The sequence below is a fragment of the Pleurodeles waltl genome, chromosome 6 (genome assembly GCF_031143425.1).
Source record: "Pleurodeles waltl isolate 20211129_DDA chromosome 6, aPleWal1.hap1.20221129, whole genome shotgun sequence".
In the NCBI taxonomy this organism is placed as follows: domain Eukaryota; kingdom Metazoa; phylum Chordata; class Amphibia; order Caudata; family Salamandridae; genus Pleurodeles; species Pleurodeles waltl.
The window spans coordinates 973,315,137-973,335,569 of NC_090445.1; the positions used below are offsets into that span (position 1 = coordinate 973,315,137).

At 48.5% G+C, this 20,433-nt stretch overlaps 1 protein-coding gene across 7 annotated transcripts in view; it reads left to right on the top strand.

Moving 5' to 3' along the window:
• Positions 1 to 20,433, top strand: part of CEP55 (centrosomal protein 55) — a 209,241-nt gene that overhangs the window by 177,792 nt on the left and 11,016 nt on the right. For all 7 annotated transcript variants that reach the window (XM_069239827.1, XM_069239828.1, XM_069239833.1 and 4 more), the window contains one exon: positions 2,797 to 2,919. In XM_069239827.1, coding sequence (XP_069095928.1) covers positions 2,797 to 2,919 — 123 coding nt within the window. The remainder of the gene's footprint in view (positions 1 to 2,796; positions 2,920 to 20,433) is intronic.

Here is a 20,433-nt window from a genome sequence, read left to right on the forward strand (position 1 = left end):
CAGTATCGGGAAATACTAGAGAGGCAGCCCTCCAACAGGAGGTAAGTAAATACACTATATATCTATATACCACACAGGCAGCCCCCCTCCCCCCCCCCCAGCGACCAGGAATGCAAGGGTAAAACACTGGATTTCCCCCAAACCACCCCAAAGGATGAAAAGAAGAAAATGAAGACACCCAGAACAGCCTGCAAATAACTAGCAGTGGAAAACTGAAGATGGAGACCTGTGGAGAGAGGGGACCAAGTCCAGAAGTGTCTGGAGTCCAGGGGAAGTAGGCGATGCTACCCACCCAGAGGTAGCTTTTGGAGTTGGTCGACAAAGAAGGAAGACTGGTTAGCAGTGCAGTACAGAAGTTGGAGAAGAGTTCCTCATTCATACAAAAGGTGTTCCACACTGGAAGCTGGATTGCAGATGGGTGTCTGTGACAGATTTCCACCAACAAGCCTTGGCAAAGGCAAACTCTTGTTTGGAGGAAAGGGGGTGCTGCTGGGGACCAGCCAAGCTCCAGGAGGACTCTACCCAGGAGCGGTAGTCACAGGGGACCCTTTGCGTCGCAGAAGACCTACAGGAGCTGAGGCAGCACCCACAAGACAGGGACACAGAAGTCGCAGAAGCAGCCCACGCAGCACCACAGATGTTACTCCCACGTCACTGGAGTACCATGCAGAGGTCGAGAAGCTGCAGGAGGGAGTGCTGGGGTCTGGAGCTAAACATCACCTGAAGTTCCCTGTGGAGATGAAGCAATAAGCCTTGGCAGCTGCAAAGGAAGTGGTGCATGGGGGGTACTGTCTTGCATGGAGTAGAAAGGATTTACCTCCACCAAAGTGCAACTTAGAGAGGACCAAGGGAGACTCTCCGGACCACCACCCATGATGCAGGACCCACGCCACTCAGGATGAGGTGAGATCCACGCAGCCGGTCGTCGATGCCTGTAGTTATATGTGAGTGATGCCTTCATCCCAAGGGAGATTAGTTCTTCTTGTGCAGGCTGAAGTGTTGTAGTCTTCTTAGGATGCACAGATGGGGAAATGTTGCAAAGCTGGCAGGAATTCCAGATACAGTGTTGCAGAAGAGTCTTCCTCATGGATCTGCAGCTTGTAGGTTCCTGGAGGGTCCAATGGCGATTCCTGAGGCTAAAAGTCGAAGCAGAAGTTGCAGATGAGTCCTGCTGGAGTCTTGCAAGCCGAATCTGAGGACACACCCCTGAGGAAGACCCTATATAGCCCAAAGAGGGAGCTTGGTCACCTAACCAGGTAACTACCTATCAGAGGGTGCCTCTGACGTCACCCGCCTGCCCACTCGGATGCTCCTAGAGTTCCCTGTCAACCTTGGAAACAAGATGGCAGAACCCAGGGACCCTATAAGGAGGAGCTCTGGGCACCACCTCTAGGGTGGTGATGGACAGGGGAGTGGTCACTCCCCTTTCCACTGTCCAGTTTCGTGCCAGAGCAGGGAATGGGGGCCCCTGAACTGGTGTGGACTGGTTTATGCACGGGGGCACAAAATGTGCTCTTCAAAGCAAAACCAGTGGCTTGGGGAGGATACCCCTCCCAAGCCAGTCGCACCTATTTCCAAAGGGAGAGGGTGTTACCTCCTCTCCCAAAGGTAATCCTTTGTCCTGCCTTCCTGGGCTTGATCATATCAAGCAGTAGGAGGGCAGAAACCTGTCTGAGGGGTGGCAGCAGCTGGGATGCCCGGAAATACCCTGTAAGACTGGTGGTAGCAATGCTGGGGGTCCTCTAAGGAGCCCCCAGAGTGCATGGAATCATACTTCCAATACTTGCAACAGTATTGGGGTATGATTCGGACATGTTTGATACCAAACATGCCCAGCTTCAGAGTTACCATTCTGTAGCTGTCCCTGTAAAGTCCAGTAAAATGGAGCTGGAGTTCATGGGGACACCTCTGCTAGTGCCGGGGTGCCTTCACACACAGGTACCTGCACCCCGCCCTCTGGGCTGAGAGGGCCTACCATAGGGGTGACTTACAGTGACCTGGTGCAGTGACCTGTAGTGAAACCGCGTGCGTGCACCCAGTTCACACAGACTGCAATGGCAGGCCTGCAGAAGCCTTTGCATGGGTTCCCTATGGGTGGCAGAATAACTCCTGCTGCCCATAGGGATCCCCTGGAACCCCAATGCCCTGGGTACCTAGGTACCATATACTAGGGACTTACATGGGGGCACCAGTATGCCAGTTGTGAGGAGAAAAGTTTACCAGCAACCAAATTTAGAGGAGTGAGCACAGTCACTGGGGTCCTGGTTAGCACGATCCCAGTGAACACAGTCAAACGCCCTGAGAAACAGGCCAAAAGTGGGGGGCAACCAAACAAGAAAGAGGCTACTTTCCTACATCCCAAAATGGACCATGCTTTTATCCCCTTTCCATTAATCAGATGCTAACCACATAGAAGGCATGAAAACATAGCAAAATTCTTCTTAATTGGACAAGGAAAGTGGCTTTGTATAATTACAACTATATGGTGTTACCTGTATGGCATGTTCTTTTCATCCATGTTAATTTAATATATTCATTATAGCAAGAAAGCTGCTGAAAAAGATGTTTGGTATGATTTATTAAATGCATGCCAATTTCAGAAGCTGAGATTCGTATATTTATTTCAACATTTCAACCTCAGTGGGGGTTTTTGTCACGAGGATTTATCTTCAAGTGAAATGTAAATGTCTTCTTTTTATTTCATTTTTTAGGTTTGTGCAATATTTGATAATACAATGCATTGTAAGTATTCTTTTCGTCAGTTACAGAACATGTTTTGTTTGAATTTGTTTTAAGATTCAGATATGTACGTCTGAGCTGGAAAACGAAAAGTTGGATAAGCAGAACACACAACACCAGATATACAAAGTTCGTAAAGAGTTGCGCAAGGCAAAAGAACAAATGCGGTTGCAGCCAGTGGTAAGAGTACTAATCTTTGTTATTATTTTAGAAAAAAATAACTATCTCAGTTATTGTCCTGGATCTATGCATATCAGTTCCCCATCGACTGATCTGTTTTGGTGATGCATTTCAGCATAACAGATTTATTTTTCTAAATATTTTTTTTAATCAGTGGTGTGTCACCTTTTAAGGACCTTTTGAACTGATTGGTAACTCTTGCTTTAGTAGGGCTGCCTGTTAAATTAATTAGAATTTCCTCATACAGAACTCCAGTACATGAATTAACTTTAAATAAGTAAACATGGTACTGATAGGTCCAGAGCCGCCCTTTATCATGTCCTTCCCATATCTTACCAACAGTCCTTGCACCATAAATGTTTGCTGTTTCCTCCAACATACTTCCTTATCTGATAGAGAATTTTAGTTGCAGATTCCTTACCTTAGAATTTCATCAAGACATCGGACTGGATACAGAGGTTTTTCTTTGAGCAGTACCTCTGAGCGCCATCAGAGGGTGTCGGTTGACTCCATTGGTGTTGTGGTCACCGTGAAGACATATTAGTTGTATATAGGTCCCACCCTGCGCGCTGAAGTCAGTTCTTTTTGTTCCGCGCCAGCCTACGCGCAGATCCAAGAGAAGAGCTACCCCTAGTCATTTTTCTAATAACTGCAACACTTTTGTCAAATACTTTTTGACGAATTTTGGATGCGTCGAGGGATGTCCCGGAAAACCGGTTTTAAAGCCTGAGACTCCTGTCTCAGAATAATGTCGGTGACGGATCTGCATCTCGTCTGCCTTTGGTGTCTGGAGTGCGACAACAACCTAAAGTCATGCTGTGAATGTATGTCCTTGAAGCTCATGAGAGCCCGGCACCAACTCTGCGTCAGTCCTGGGCCCGTTCGAGAGGAAGGTCATGAGACCGCTCGCGGAGTCATCACCACTCCTCTTCGTCCAAGGCCTCTGGACAACCGGGTCACAAGGGAAAAAGTCAAAGAAGACCAAAAGGTCTTCGGCTTCACCCCGTCTCTCTGACAACTTGACTTGGGAAGAGCATCAACACTCTGGGCCCTCTGCCTTTGGAGCCTGCATCTGTGTCGGCTCTGCGCCTCTCCGACTTGCTGGAAGTCGGTGCCACTGCTGCCCAGTTGAAAGAGTTCTATGAGGCCATTCACCTCTTCTTTGGCAGACCTACCCGTCCTAGACGCCTTCAGGCCCAGGAGAGGCAATAAGATCCCCCTCACGGCGGCTTTGGCCTCAGCTCCGTGGGACACCACTGGATCCGCTCTTGGATCTCTATTGACTTCGGTCATGCCAACGTGACCTTCCCTGGTGTCAGGACAGACGTTGATGCTCTTGACGCCGGTTTGGCCTGCAATCCTATACTTACCGCTGACGATCCAGACTGGCCTTACTCCAGTGCCAATTCTGTTTTCCATGGGCTCTCCAGGACCCGGGGCTGATTCAGATTCTTCTTTCTATTGGTGTGGTTATGATGATAGAGTAGAGGGGTCGCTGGACCCTTTAGAGTACCAGCTTGACATTGACATGGATTGGGTTCAGGATTTGGGCAAAGCTAGCAGACTAGATATCTCTCCTGACACTGGCATACTTTCTCTGCCTACCGTGGCTATGGAGGAGGGAGCTTCATATTCCAGGGTGGTAAGAAGGGCTGCTGAGGTTTTGGACCTCAAGCTTCCTTCTGTGGAGGTCAGAACTAACCTCCTGACCAAGGTGCTTCTGCCTTGGGCTTCCAGTTCAAAACCCCTCCTATCCTTTAATGAAGCCCTTATGGACTTTCTACTGGGTACCTTATCCAAACCCAGCACTGGGGCTCCTGTGAATAGGACGATTGCCCACTGCCATCAGCCTACACTGACCCAAAATTCCTGACACAACATCCTACACCTGAGAGCCTTGCGATCCTGGCTTCTTCTGGCGCATTCCCTTTCGTTCCCCCGGATAGAGAATCAAAAATACTGGATAACTTTAGGAAGAAAACGTTTTCTTCCACCAGTCCAGTACTGCGCTCCATGAACACTGCATACCTTTTGGGCCAGTACTCCTTTACTTTCTGGGATACGGTCATGCGAGTGATGCCTTGAGTCCCAGAGGAGGCTCAGGCGGTCTCTCCCAATCTGTAACTGATGGGAGAGATGCAGCAAAGTTCATGATTCTTTGTGGACTGGATATGTCCGACTCACTAGGTCGATCGGTTGCTTCAACAGTGGCCTTGAGGCACCACGCCTGGTTAAGCATGTCTGGCTTTTCAGGGAATGTCCAGCAATCTTTAATGGACATGCCCTTTGATAGCACCCGTCTCCTCGGAGACAAAGCAGACTCTGCGCTCGAGCGCTTTAAGGGTTCCCAGGCTTTGGCTCGGTCCGTTGGCCTCGTACCTGCTCCTCACCCCCACAGTCCGCTTTTCACTCCTTTCGTGGCTACGGAAGGGGCACCCAGCTGCATTCATTTCCACCTGGCCACGAACCAGCGCATGCTTCACAGCCTCTGCGCAGCCACGGATGCGGGAACCCACATGCTCGTGGATCAGGGAGCCAGTGGTCCACCCAGTCCATCCCCAACCCCTCCACGGCCTCCAAGCTTTCTTAGCCCATTTGAACATCCGGGAGTGGTTGGCGTCCGGATCCGCTATAACCTTTCCCACTCTGAATCCAAGACCACTGACAGGTGGGTGTGGTCCCGAAGAGGCTATTATCTCCCATTCAAGACTTCCCCTCCAACCATGCCATCATCATTCGTTCATCTGTCGGAGGATCATTTGGCACTTCTCCGTGAGGAAGTCACAGCTGTCTTAGCCAAGGGAGCCATAGAGAGGGTCCCTGCGCCAGAAGTATGTTATGGCTGTTACTCCCGCTGCTTTCTGGTGCCCAAAAAAGGACATAGGGCGAAGGCCAATCTTACATCTCCAGTCCCTCAATCTCTTCCTCAAGAAGTTGAAAATGCTAACTCTAGCTCAGGTCCTGTTTGCCCTGGAGACTGGATGGTAGCATTGGACTTGCAGGATGCCTATTTCCTCATTTGCATACCGCCTGCCCGCAGGTGGTTCTTGCGGTTTGTGGTAGATCACGAGCACCTTCAGTTCACCGTGCTCCTCTTCAGCCTTACCAGCGCCCCTCGGGTGTTCACGAAAGTGATGATAGTGGTTGCAGCTCATCTGTGCAGGTTAGTGGTTTCACCCTTTCCGTACCTCAACGTTTGGCTGTTGAAGGCGACCTCGCCCCAGGCTGTAGTCTCCCACCTCCAGACTGTCGAACCTCCTGCCTTCGCTGGGGTTCACTAAAAACGTGCCGAAGTCACACCTGACTCCATCTTAGACGCTCCCTTTCATCGGAGCTGTTCTGGAAACAATGAGGTTTCAGGCTTATACTTCAGAAAAGCGAGTGGAGAACATTCGGGCTATGATTCAGTTTCATCCTCTATCCTGGATTTCGATGAGTTACTGAGGCTGCTGGGCCTCATGGCCTCTGAATCCTGCTTGTCCAAAATGCCAGATGGCCTATGCAGGCTCTGCAGTGGGACCTGAAGTTCCAGTGGGCGTAGCATAAGAGAAATCTCTGACACACTTGATCTCGAAGGGGACTGCACTAGACCTGCAGTGGTGGCTGTCAAATCCAGATTGGGTCAGCAACAGATCTCTCCTTTCCCCAACCAGATCTTATGGTATTGACAGATGCGTCACTCCTGGGATAGGGGGGACCACATGGGACAGGAGGAGATCAGAGGCCTCTGGTCTCTGGCGGAGTCCGGTCTTCACATCAACCTTTGCATTGAAAGCTTTCCTTCCCTTCTCTCAAAGGGAAAGTGGTGCAGGTGTTCACCGACAACACCACCCATGTGGTACTGCAACAAGCACACCGGAGTGGGGCCGTGGACCCTCTGTCAAGAGGCTCTTCGATGCTGTGCATGGCTGGAACACCAGGACATTTCCCTGGTGGTTCAACATCTGACTGGCTCTCTGAACACCAGAGCAGACAAACTCAGCCATTGATGCATAATTGATCACAAATGGCATCTCCATCCGGTGGTGAGTGACACAAGGTCTCTTTCAGCAGTGGGGAGAGCCTTGGTTAGATCTGTTTGCCTTCGTAGAGAACGCACAATGTCAGCTGTTTTGCGTGTTGGAGTTTCCAAGGTGACACTCGCTTGGCAACGCTTTTCCATCACAAGTGGAGCTCAGGCCTCTTTTTTTTACGCCTTCCCACTAATACCAATTCTGCCCAGAGTTCTGAAGAAGATCAGGCACAACTGGGCCCAAGTAATCCTTGCGACTCCGGACTGGGCATAAAGAGTCTGGTATCCCAAGCTATTGAGCATGGCCATCGATCCTCTGATTAGACTGCCCCTTCAGGAGGATCTTCTGTCACAGCAGTAGGGGGACTGTCCTTCCTCCGAACCTGTCCAGTCTCTGCCTCCTTGCGTGGGGATTGAGCTGCAGCAGTTGACAGCTTTCGACCTTCCGCCCCAAAGTCTGTGATATCTTGCCAGCCAGGCGTCATTCCACCAAAACTGTATACGCCTGTCGTTGGAACAAATATGTGGCATGGTGGATCTACAAGTCTGTTGATGCCCTCTCTGCACCTCTCTCGGAGGTTCTCTTCTTCATTCTCTCTCTTGCCTAGCAGGGCTCTCCATTGGGCACCTTCAAGAGTTATTTGTCTGCCATCTCTGCCTTTTTAAGGCTGCCAGACCAACCTTCTCTGTTCAAATCACCCATTGTTGGGAGGTTTTCGTAAAGGACTCACCCACATTGACCTTCTTATCCCGTTTTTAAAGCCCCTGTGGAATTTGAACGTGGTCCTCAAATATCTCATGTGTGCTCCTTTCGACCCACTCCACGACTGTCCCCTGCCGCTCTTGACTCTTAAAACGGTCTTCTTGATTCCCATCATCTGTGCTCGCAGGGTGAGTTGAAGCCACCATTTCTAGCTGTCCATCCTGACAGTGGTGCCTCGTACCAGCGCTTCCTTCCTTCCCAATGTGGTGACACCTTTTTATGTAGGCCAATCAATCACAATGCTTAGTTTTACGCACCCCCACATCCCTCTCATGAGGAGGAGAGACTCGAGCACCCCGGACCCTTAAAGAGCGTTGGCGTTCTACCTCAATCGTACCAAAGATTTCCAGGTGGACGATCAACTCTTTGTGGGTGTGAAGAAAGTAAGGGCGGTGCAGAAGAGGACCATCTTGCGATGGGTAGTCCTCTGCATCAGGATGTGCTATGCTTTAGCAAAAAAAGGTACCCCTGACGGTTTGCATGCTCAATCCACCAGAGCAACTGCTGCTACCACAGCGTTAGCATTCAGAGTTCCAGTCCTGAATATCTATCAGGCAGCGAAGTGGGTATCCCTGCACATGTTCACTAAACATTACTGTCTGGATAGTCAGGTCCACAGGACCGCTACTTTTGCCCTTTGGTTCTGCAGGACTTTCTGGTGTGATCTTAGTTCCTAGCCCACCAACGTGAATGGTATAGCTTGGGTATCCATTTTAAGGTAAGGAGTCTGCTACTTGAACTCTCTATCAGCTGAACAAGTTACTTACCTTCGGTAACGATATGTCTGGTAGAGAAATTCTGGTTGCAGATTCCTTACGAACACACCCATCTGCACATCCCCCTCCTCTGTGTACTGTTTTCTAGGGAAAGGAATTTCCCCTTAAGGGTCCTAGTTTTGGCGCACCATTCTCAGTGTTCTTCATGGCTCTGCGCTACGGGCGTGACAAGTCGTGAAAAGAAACTGACGTCAGCACACCGGGTTGGCACCCACATACGACCCCGATGCCATCACGGCGAGCACGATACCCGCAGAGTCAACAGACGCCACCTGACAGTGCGCAGGGGTACTGCTCGAAGAAAAGTCTCCGGATCCAATCTGATGCCTGCGGAAAATTTTAAGGTAGGAGTTGTGCAACTAGAATATGTCTCTACCAGATATATCGTTCCTGAAGGCAAGTAACCTGTTCTTTTTAGCTTGAGCCTGCCAGACAGGGCAAGATGTGAGAAAGAACTAATGAGGGTTTACTGTAATTTACAGGCACTTACACCCCATCCATTGCTTACCGCTGGTTTTCTTTATTGTCACTCATTTGCATGCTGCTTATTCCATGACTTTTCATGCCCCTGCTTGTCTATCTTGGGTTGTCTCTTCTGGGGGCATCTTCTCTGTAATATCTTGCTGTGGTTGGCTGGCCTCTAGCATTCCACTGAGACCTACCTTTTCTGTTTTCTTAAGCATTCTATTTGAGTACGTATTTGTCAGCTCGCTCCCTTGTGTATTTTTCACCTCTAAATACCTGACACAGCAAACTCCTGTTGCTGTCCACGAACTGCTGTAAGCTTTGTGTCTTATATCCTTTGCCAACTGCCTGCCTTCCCAATGCACCCTTTGCTTTCTTGCTCGTGTTTTTCTCTCCGCTTTGTGTTGCTCTCCTACATGTGCTGCTTTTCCCATCCCCAGTCCACTTCCCGTTGCTTCCCTTCCACTCATCCATATTTGCTGAAATTGTTTGACAATATGCTCACGGTTACACCATAGTAGCAATTTTGCATGCTATTTCATCCTGCAATACAATCCTTCCTGGTCACACCTACAGGCTGCAACAGTAGATTTCCTTGTAATTAAAGAGGCTCATAGTACCCTCTACGAGGTATGCAAGGTCTCTGCAAGTTTTGCACACGTGTTTCAGTAGTTCAGCTAGGTATGACTGCAATGACTGGTCATGATTCTGCCTGCCATGTCCAGTGGACCACTGCACACATGGCCCATAAAAGTAAACTTGAAGATGGACGGGCCTATAGAGTATTATATGCAACAGGGCAGTCATTTCCAAACAAGTTCTGTCACTGTCTACCAAAGTGAGTAGGAGGTAGTTGTCAATCTCCCTAACCGTACCATGGTTGAACAGGCGAGGCGCTGCACCACAGGCACACACTGGCTACAGACTTCACATTCTGTGCATTTCATCTACCTCGGCAATGTAGGCCATAACTACCCATTGATCCATGTGTATGAAACGCACGCCGTATTGTGGAATGTATTAAATTTCCAATAGTTTGGCTCAAAGGTGGAGTGACTGCTGGTGGCTAACAGGAGATCTTACAATTCTTGAGAGTTGCAGACTGTGGTCTGTTGCATCTGAAGTGTGGTGTCCTCTAGCATCCCTCAGGGTCATAGCTGTACTTTCTCCAGGATTTATGGCGCTGAGGAAATGCCTCCTCTCCTTCCTCCAGCTGTCCAATAATCACAGAGTCATCAGGTTGCTTGCCAGTCCTTCTGTTTTCAGGTAAACAGCTGCATGAGAAATGTGAGGGGTCACAACTGGGAGATTCCAAATAGGGGGTTTGGAGGTGTAGGAGGCTGGCCTGGCTTATAGTGGGTACCTGATGGTACTTAAACCTTGTGCCAGGTCCAGTTATCCCTTTTTAGTAGATTGGTAGTGTTCTAGCAGCTTAGGCTGATAGATGTAGCTATAGCAGAGCAGCTTAGGCTGAACTAGGAGACATGCAAAGCTCCTACCATACCACTTATATCACATAGGTACTATTTCATAAGAAACACAATACTCAGGGTTACTAAAAAATAAAGCTACTTTATTTTAGTGACAATATGCCAAAAATATCCCAGAGGATATACCTCCCTTAGGAGGTAAGTAAAATAAAAACAAAATATACACACAAACCAAAATCAGGCAGGTAAAACAGTTAGAAAATAGTGCAAACACTGTAGAATACAATAAGATGCAATAGGCCTAGGGGCAACACAAACCATATACTATGAAAGTGGAATGCGAACCACGAATGGACACCTAGGCTAGTGTAATGTGTAGAGGGTCACTGGGAGTGTAAGAAAACACTAAGGGTGTCAAAGATGGGGTATCCCTCAAGACCCTAGAAATTAGAAGTAAAGTACTACTATTTCCCCAGAAACACACCAGAGTTGTGCTTGAGGATTTTGCAAAGACCACAACAGACTGCAAAGCACTGAGGATGGATTCCTGGACCTGAGGACCTACAAAGGAAGAGTCGTGAAAGTGTCTGGGGTGGGGGGTGGGCAAGAGCCCACTAAACCCCGGATGAAGGTGCAAAATGGCTGCCTCCGGATGGAAGAAGCTGAAGGTTCTGCAACAACGGAAGGTGCTAGGAACTTCTCCTTTGTGCAGAAGATGTCCCACGGAGTGCTGGAGGATGCAGAGTTGTTTCTTAGGCAAAAGACCGAAAACAAGTCTTGTCAGCTACGCAGTTGAAGAAAAAGGGTGCTGCCCGGGCCCAGGAAGGACCACAATGTCACCACTTGAGAGCGGAGACAGAGGTGGCCCTCAGCAACGTAGAGAGCCCATGCACAAGAAGGTAGCACCCGCAGAAGTCCTTGAACATGGGTTCAAGAAGTCTGTACACGGTGGTCGTCTCAACACTGCAAAAGAGGGTCCCACGAAGCCGGAGATCAACTCAGGGAGCTGAGCATCACAGGACAGAGTGCTGGGGACCTGGGCTTGGCTGTGCATGAAGAATTACGTGGAAATGTGCACAGAAGCCCTAGCAGCTGCAGTTCACGCTGTGCATAGGATTACTGTCTGGGGAGGGGAGGCAAGGACTTACCTCCTCCAAATTTGGACAGTTGGACCACTGGACAGTCTGGGGCACTTGGGTCCACCACCTGTGTTCCAGGGGCTACGCTCGTCAAGATGAGAGGAGTCCCAGAGTACCAGTGACGCTGAGGTATGGTGCCTGCTGGAGCAGGGGGAAGATTCAGTCAACCCACAGGAGATTTCTTCGAGGCTTCCAGAGAAGGATGAAGGCAGGGAGCCCCCAAAGCATGCACCACCAGGAAACAGTAGAGAAAGCCAACAGGATTAGGTGCTACAATGTCACAGGTAGTCTTCTTGCTACTTTGTTGCAGTTTTGCAGGTGTCCTGGAGCAGTCAGCGGTCGATCCTTGGCAGAAGTGAAGGGAGAGGTGCAGAGGAACTCTGGTGAATTCTTGCAAGTCGTTATCTGAGGAAAAGCCCACTGGAGAGACCCTAAACAGCCCTCAGAGGAGGATTGGCCATCTAGTCAGGTAAGCGCCTATCAGGAGGGGTCTCTGACATTACCTGCTGGCACTGGCCACTCTGAGGCCTCCAGAGTGCCCTCACACCTCTGGATCCAAGATGGCAGAGGTCTGGGACACACTGGAGGAGCTCTGGGCACCACCCCTGGGGTGGTGATGGACAGGGGAGTGATCACTCCCCCTTTCCTTTGTCCAGTTTCGCACCAGAGCAGGGACTGGGTTCCCTGAACCGGTGTAGACTGGCTTATGCAAGGAGGGCACCATCTGTGGCCTTCAAAGCTTTTCCAGAGGCTGGGAGAGGCTACCCCTCCCCAGCCCTTAACACCTATTTCCAAAGGGAGAGGGTGTAACACTCTCTCTCAGAGGAAATTCTTTGTCCTGCCTTCCTGGGACTGGGCTGCCCAGACCCCAGGAGGGCAGAACCCTCTGTGGAGTGGCCGCAGCGGTAGCTGCAGAGAAAACCCCAGAGAGCTGGTTTGGCAGTACCCAGGGTCCATAGTGGAGCCCCAGGGGTGCATGGGATTAGCACCCCAATACCAGATTTGGCACTGGGGGACAATTCCATGATCTTAGACATGTTACATGGCCATATTTGGAGTTACCATTGTGAAGCTACAAATAGGTATTGACCTATATGTAGTGCACTCGTATAATGGCATCTCCGCACTCCCAAAGTCCTGGGAAATGCCCCTGAACTATGTGGGGGCACCTTTGCTAGTACAAGGGTGCCCTCACACTTAGTATCTTTGTACCTAACCTTCAGCAAGTGAAGTTTAGACATTAGGTGACTTATAAGTTACTTAAGTGCAGTGAAAATGGCTGTGAATTAACATGTGCATTATTTCACCCAGGCTGCAGTGGCAGTCCTGTGTAAAGTTTGTCTGAGCTCCCTATAGGTGGCAAAAGAAATGCTTCAGCCCATAGGGATCTCCTGGAACCCCATTACCCTGGGTACCTAGGTACCAGATACTAGGGAATTATAAGGGTGTTCCAGTGTGCCAATTTAAAATTGGTAAAAGTGGTCACTAGCATATAGTGACAAATTTAAAGGCAGAGAGAGCATGAGCACTGAGGTTTTGATTAGCAGAGCCTCAGTGACAGTTAGGCACTGCACAGGCATACACATTCAGGCCACAAACTATGAGCATTGGGGTCCTGGCTAGAAGTATCCTAGTGAGACAGTAAAAACACACTGACATATACTCACAAACAGGCTAAAAGTGGGGATAACAATGCTAGAAAGAGGCTACCTTCTCACAGGAGGTTACTCGATCTCACAACATATAAATACGTGTATAGGTTCTTCATGATCTGGACTCTGCTAGTTACTTCACCCATCTCAGGTTTTACATCTTAGACATTGCCTCTAAATAATTCTCACCCTAGGCTTTCTGAGCTAATACTCTCTTTAGTCCCAATAGATTTTCAAGTCAGTTACTCTTTGTCTTAGGGGAAACAAGATGGTCCCACTATGAGGTTGCTCCATTGCTCCTTGCCTCCAAATAGAGTATTGCTAATTTATTCGGCAATGAAGGTGTTGGCCCTGGAATTACCAAGGTCACCACCCAGACATCGGTTTGAGCCTGTCATGCAGCACTGTCTTGCCCCATCCACATCACTGGCAGCCATATCTGGTATAGAGTACTGCTTACACTACAGTAGTTACGCCATGTTGTTTTGGATTATCCTGACAGTCTCCATCCGAGTGCACCCCTGTACCCTCTCCCCCCATTCTCCTCCATTCCCCTCCCTATATATATATATCATACACACACACACCTCCCCCCACCCCCCTTTCTGATTCATAATCACTGCAGATGCTGAGCAGCCCCAGCCTTCCTTGAGGCTTCCTCCTCTCACAGACACAGTGCTTTTGACTGAATCATCGAGAGGGTTCTCAACCCAGAAGACTTCAGACACAAACTTCTATCTACCTAACCAATCACATGTTCACGTTATGCACAGTGGCGTTCAAGCTCGGCTGACGCAAACAAACCATTGTCTTCCATAGGCACCTTCTGACACCAACAGGCAAGGAGGTGAATAGAAGCATGCACACAGGTCATCCTTCACAAGCCTAATGACGGCATTTCACTTTTGTAGTAAACACAACAAACGCTTTTCAGTGGAGGACCCACAACCTGCCTTTTAAGTGTATACCAGTGCAGTGCATCCAAGCCATGCCCAATTTTTCAATCCTATTGTCCATTCCACAATTATCCATCCTTTCTGCGAGGACTAAAAGAGAAACCTACTGTTTGCATCCAAAGGTTTAATCTGTAGAGATCAGCAGCATATCACTGGGCACCATGGCATTAATATTTCCCCACCATAAGAAGTGGCAGTTCTCCAATGGGGAGTAACTATGTAAGTGTGCAACATACAGAAATTAAAAAGCAGCAGGAACTACAACAAGGGAAGCGAGAAAATGTGAAATGCCTCTAAAGCATAGTAGTTAGCCTTGTGCAATAGTGCGCTGACCAAGGCTGTGTTTCCCAGTCTAGCAGTGATTAATGTGTGAGCAAATTAGCTAAGCAACATCAAAGAGGTGTGATTACACAAAGTGGCAAACGCTGTAACTCATTGCTGGTTATTGTCACTGACAGGGAAAAACTACAGCATTTAGCCCCTTATGTAACAAATAGGTGCTCCTGGAAATATGGCGAAAGGATGTTAATAAGCATAGAAACCGGTTCCAAGTCAAAGCAGGATCATCACTCATGGCTTATCGGGAGAGCATCAGAGGCCTTCTGACCAAGACTTGGAAGTATTCCAGATATGTTTTTGGAAAAGGTATTGAACATAACCAAAGCAGTACCTTGTGCACTCGAAGTAGAATGAGGTTACAACCCATAGAATTAAGACTATAAAAATCAAATCAGCCATGTTCTGTGTATTCAAAGGAAGCTTACTTGTTTAGGAAATCAAGCTAATTGAGTGTTGTCAGTCTCTTTTCTTCTCAACAAATTGCTCAGTTGGCAAAGTATGAACAAACAAAACCATGTTAAGCCAGTAGGGTCTCACCTTTGAAAAGCATTAGAAGCATTGTGTTGCTTTGCCAATGCTTCATTTCAATACTGAACATCATTTACAAAATGAACCAGCTTTGGAAAAGCCAGTAGGCCTCACCTACACAAGAGCTATTCCCTTTTCAATGTGTTTTTGTCATGTTATACACCAGTGTTCAGCTTGGTTAAATGTTAGTGGCATAGAACGCACTAGAGTGGAGTGGGGGGAGTAGAGGGTCTTAGACTGGATTTGTTGGAGTAGAGTTGAGTAGGGGGAGTAGTGTTGCAGAGTTGAGTAGAGTTCAGTGTTGTGGAATAGGATGGAGTGGGTTGGAGTGGATTGAGGTAGTGGGGTGGACTGTATTGGAGTAGATTGGATTGAAGTGGGATGGATTGGGTTGGGGTAGGGTGGATTGGATTGGGGTGGGGTGGATTGGGGTGGAGTGGGGTGGATTGGATTGGAGTGGGGTGGATTGGATTGGATTGGAGTGGGGTGGGGTGGATTGGATGATTGGGGTGGAGTGGGGTGGAGTGGGGTGGAGTGGGGTGGAGTGGGGTGGGGTGGATTGGATTGGAGTGGGGTGGGGTGGGGTGGATTGGGGTGGGGTGGATTGGGGTGGGGTGGATTGGAGTGGGGTGGATTGGGGTGGGGTGGGGTGGATTGGGGTGGGGTGGGGTGGATTGGATGATTGGATTGGAGTGGGGTGGGGTGGATTGGATTGGATGATTGGATTGGAGTGGGGTGGGGTGGATTGGATTGGATGATTGGATTGGAGTGGGGTGGGGTGGATTGGATTGGATGATTGGATTGGAGTGGGGCGGGGTGGATTGGATTGGATGATTGGATTGGAGTGGGGTGGATTGGATTGGATGATTGGATTGGAGTGGGGTGGATTGGATGATTGGATTGGAGTGGGGTGGGGTGGATTGGATGATTGGATTGGAGTGGGGTGGGGTGGATTGGATGATTGGATTGGAGTGGGGTGGGGTGGATTGGATGATTGGATTGGAGTGGGGTGGGGTGGATTGGATGATTGGATTGGAGTGGGGTGGGGTGGATTGGATGATTGGATTGGAGTGGGGTGGGGTGGAGTGGATGATTGGAGTGGAGTGGAGTGGAGTGGAGTGGAGTGGAGTGGAGTGGAGTGGAGTGGAGTGGAGTATTATGTGGTATGACTGGGTAACCTTACCATGTAATATTGTCACAATACCCCAGAGATGTTCAGTGGAATCCTACTAATACAGCTCAGTCCCAGTAGGGTGGCAAAAAGCAGTCCAGCTTTACTAGAGGAACAAGTGTTAAGCATTTCAGAGTTCCAACATGGATGATAAGTAATTGACCCACCTCAATAGGGATCCGACCGCAGTTCATAAAAAATAGTGTATTGTTGTGTTAATTTAGACACCAAAACAAACGGAGTAGCATACATATAACCAGAGTTATAGATTTAAGAAGCAATATTAAGTCCGGGCAAAATAATACATGAGAAATATAACATTGCAGTCAAGGGGAAAAACCTTTAGTGACAATCTGTCTCTTTGAGATCGAGTTACATGGAACCCTTGAAGGGTTAAGGTTGTGCAGGCCCTAGAATGAGGCCACAACAGTCTGTTCAGTTTTACTTAGCCTGTGGAGTCTGGTGCAGAGTTGTCCTGACTGTCCGTAATACTGAATGGGACCCACTCGCAGTTGGTGCTGATTTTACCACTTAAACAGTGTTGCAAGATGCAAATACACAGCAGAGGCCTGGTTGCTGAGGTCTGATGCAGGTTGCACAGTGTTCCCCGTAGTTGCAGTGTCAAGTGTGGGGCCAATTACCAGACTGGTGACCAACAAGCCTTGACAGTAGGCAGAACTAAAAGCTTCTGGAACATCACTGGGTTTGGGGGAGTGACATAGTGGCCTGAAACTCTGGGCAGACGATACTAAAGCTCCCACAATGCACTGGACCATCTGGATTTGGGTGATCCCACTGAGGGCCCGATGGCCAGTAATTCTTTTGTTCAGTGGGATTTAGGGGTGTGGAGGCTAGTAGCCAATGGGCACCTAGCCCCTGCAGCTAATCTGCCCCTGATGTGAACATATCTGGTGGGGTGGGTCACTTTTCTACCCTGAACCCTCTATTCCACCACTCCTAAACATGACAAAAAATGTAATTTAGTGTACAGACTGGGCTGCTCACCTTAGAGGTATGGTCAGCCTTCTGGAGGTGTACACCACCTTGTATATCTAATTTCCCATCTGTCTGAGAGCAAATGGGTCTGGGGCAGGAGCGCACTGTTATCTCCTGTGGGAGTCAGCCTTGATTCATATCGGAGGCAATGCACCCTTTGAAGCTCACCGCCTTGATGTGCCAATTCACTAGCCCACTTGGGAGGAGAGAAGTGTGACCTCCTTCCTGCCCAAGCATTTGTTCCCGACATCCGGTGAGTCATCACACTGCCTGACAGGAGGTCAGAAACTTGTCTTGGCAGCAGCAAGTGTGGGAAAGCGCAGGCTGGTCAGCCAGAGCACAGTGAAGCTGGGCAAGCCAGGTGAGCAGCCTCTAAGGTCGCCATCTGTGTGCATGCCAGGTTACCCCTGGCACAAGATTTGTGTCCGGGGTAAGAAGGCATGGCGTTTGATACCAAAGATGCCACATTTTAGTGTTACCATAATGGAGCTGCCAATCTCGAGGGTGATCAGTTGCCAGGCCGTGGACTGATAACACAATGTAATTTTCAATGGGGAACAACACTAATATGTCCACACCTTTGAATATACTGCACCCTGCCTTCTGGGATGAGGAGGCCTACCTTAGGGGTGCCGGACATATGTTAATGGTTCTGCATTTGAGTGTGTGCCGCACATGGGTGAGGGCACCTTCTAGTTAGAGCAGTTTGCATTGCTTCTGCAGACTGCAACTGCAGGCCTGCTGTCAGTAGTTTGCTTGGCCGCCCAAGGGTATTCCCTGGGTACCACTGGAACCATATACTAGGGACTTAGGGGGTAAAGTCTTTGCCTATTTGGGGTTACCAAGTCGAACATAGTGTTTGTGTTCTCTCCCAAAACTGCTAAGGTCTGGGCAGCTGACTCCAGTGCATACACATCAACATTTGGGGCAAAAAGTGGGGGCTACCATACACTAAGGGTCACTTTCCTATAGGGGTGGATTGCATTTAGTGGGGTGGGCTTAATTGGGGTGGGGTGGATTGAGAGAGTGAGGTAGACTGGAGGAGAGTGAGGTAGATTGGACTGCAGTGGAGTGGTGTGGATTTGCGAGGGGTAGACTAGATGAGGTGGATTAGATTGGGTTACACTGGAGTGGGTTGGATTGGCTTGGGGTGGGGTGAATTGATGTGGATTGCATTGGGATGGGATGGAATGGAGTGGGCTGGATTGGGTTAGCGTGGGGTGGGTTGCAGTGGAGTAGATTGGATTGTAGTGGTTTGGTGGGTGGATTGAGGTGGATTGGATTCGGGTGGCACAGGGTGAACTGAATTGGAGTGGGGTGGATTGGATTTGGGTTGGGTGGATTAGAGTGGGGCAGTTGTTTTTGGGTTGGGTGGATTAGAGTGGGGCAGTATTGTTGGGGCAGTATTGTTTTGGACTGGAGTGGGGCAGTATTGTTTTGGACTGGAGTGGGGCAGTATTGTTTTGGACTGGAGTGGGGCAGTATTGTTTTGGACTGGAGTGGGGCAGTATTGCTTTGGACTGGAGTGCTGAAGATTGGATTGGGGCACATTGTATGGCTTGGATTCGGGCAAATTGGAGTGCAGCTTATTAGATGTGGGTGGGTTGGAAGGATTGGAGTGCGGTGGATTGCAGTGGATTGAATTGGGGTGAGTGATTTGGATTAGTGTGGGGGTGGATTGGATTGAGTGGGGTGGACTGGTGTGGGGTGTGATGTGCGGTTGGGTGGATTGGAGTGAGGTGGTTTGAGTCTACTGTATGCTTTAACACATAATGATGTGTTAAAGCATCATTTCATAAATGACACATAAGAAACAATGTCTCTGGAATATTTAGAACAAGATAACCCTCAAAAGTGCAAAGTGAGAAAAGAACACTTGGCAAAATAAAAGAAAGCTAATTATAGAAAATAAGACTTTGCAATTTTGTTTGTCCTGCTGGGCATGTTTTTGTCAGTCACACGCCTTCTGTTTCCATGGAACTAAAAGTTAAAAAGAACAAAATAGTACCTCTGTCACGCAGGGAGTAGCAGATGGCACTGATTAAGTTGAATCACTTGGTGCTTGATCCCTGTTCCACAGAGAGGAACAGAAATGATGCTAGGTCAGCAATAACTAATTATGAGGCTGTAAAGAAGAGTGTCTTGCAAGCCAATAAATGGTAAGCAACAGGCAGGCGCCATGGCGTTTTTGTTAATAAGTGTCTCGCATGCAAGATGCATGTGCTAGCGCATGCACTTGCAGGCCTGACCTAAATAAAATTTAAAAATGACTTGCGAATGCTGAATAACATCGACATAGAAAAGCTAAAATGGTTGGTTCCCACATGATGTATACATACGCTTACATCACCAAACATGTACATATGCATTGTGAAGCTGTGGCCATGTTTTTTATTTACTATAATTGTCAATTCCAGTGTGAAGACTATACTTGCTAATGTGGCACGACAGTGCAGTGACCTTTTTATTATTCTTACCTCTAATTTACCTTTTTAAAAATGCCAAATGCCAGCCATGGAACAGTAAATTTAAAAAGAAATGTGTCAAAATGTAAATTAGAACAAGGAGCGATCCAGTACCAAATTGCAGATGCTGGGCATCCAAAAAAATGCACAGGAGAGGCAAGGGTGTGATAGAGGACCAGGAGGTAAGGGAAGCAAGTCAACGCCACGGACGAGCAGTAAGCACCTGTGGAGCTTGGGGGCAACAAAGTGGGATAAGGTAGGCAGGGGAAACATCAAAATAGTTGATGGGCCCTGGGTAGAGGGGCGAGTAGGGATGGGTAGGGTCGCACAAGCAACAGGATCTGAGGGGAAACATTAAAGTTCTCAAGGAATGGGAATTTTTAAGGATAAGCAGCACATGGGGAAAAAGAGCAATAAAACACACTCCTGTGGAGTGCCAAAGCAAAAACAAATTGTTTGCCGATGTGAGCAGAGGAAGGACAAAAGGATGGAGCAGAAGAAAAAGCAAAGCCATTAATCAAGAAACAAGCAAATGAAAGTGCCAAGATAACCACCTATTGATAAACAGTGGGTGGGTGACACAAAGTATTGCTGTCGACAACAGATAGTTGAAAGCTGTCTGTAGGCAAGACCTGAAAACTACCTCAGTGTAGCTAACTGGTATTCAAACTGTAGGTCACACCCCCATGGGAGTCTGTGGAGCTATGGACTGGGTGGTCGATACCTCAGCAGAAACAAAAACAAGCATTGGCATGGACAATAGGTCTCTTATATGGGATCTTGCAAGTGTTTAGCCAGAGCTTTTGGCTTTGCTAGTGTCTT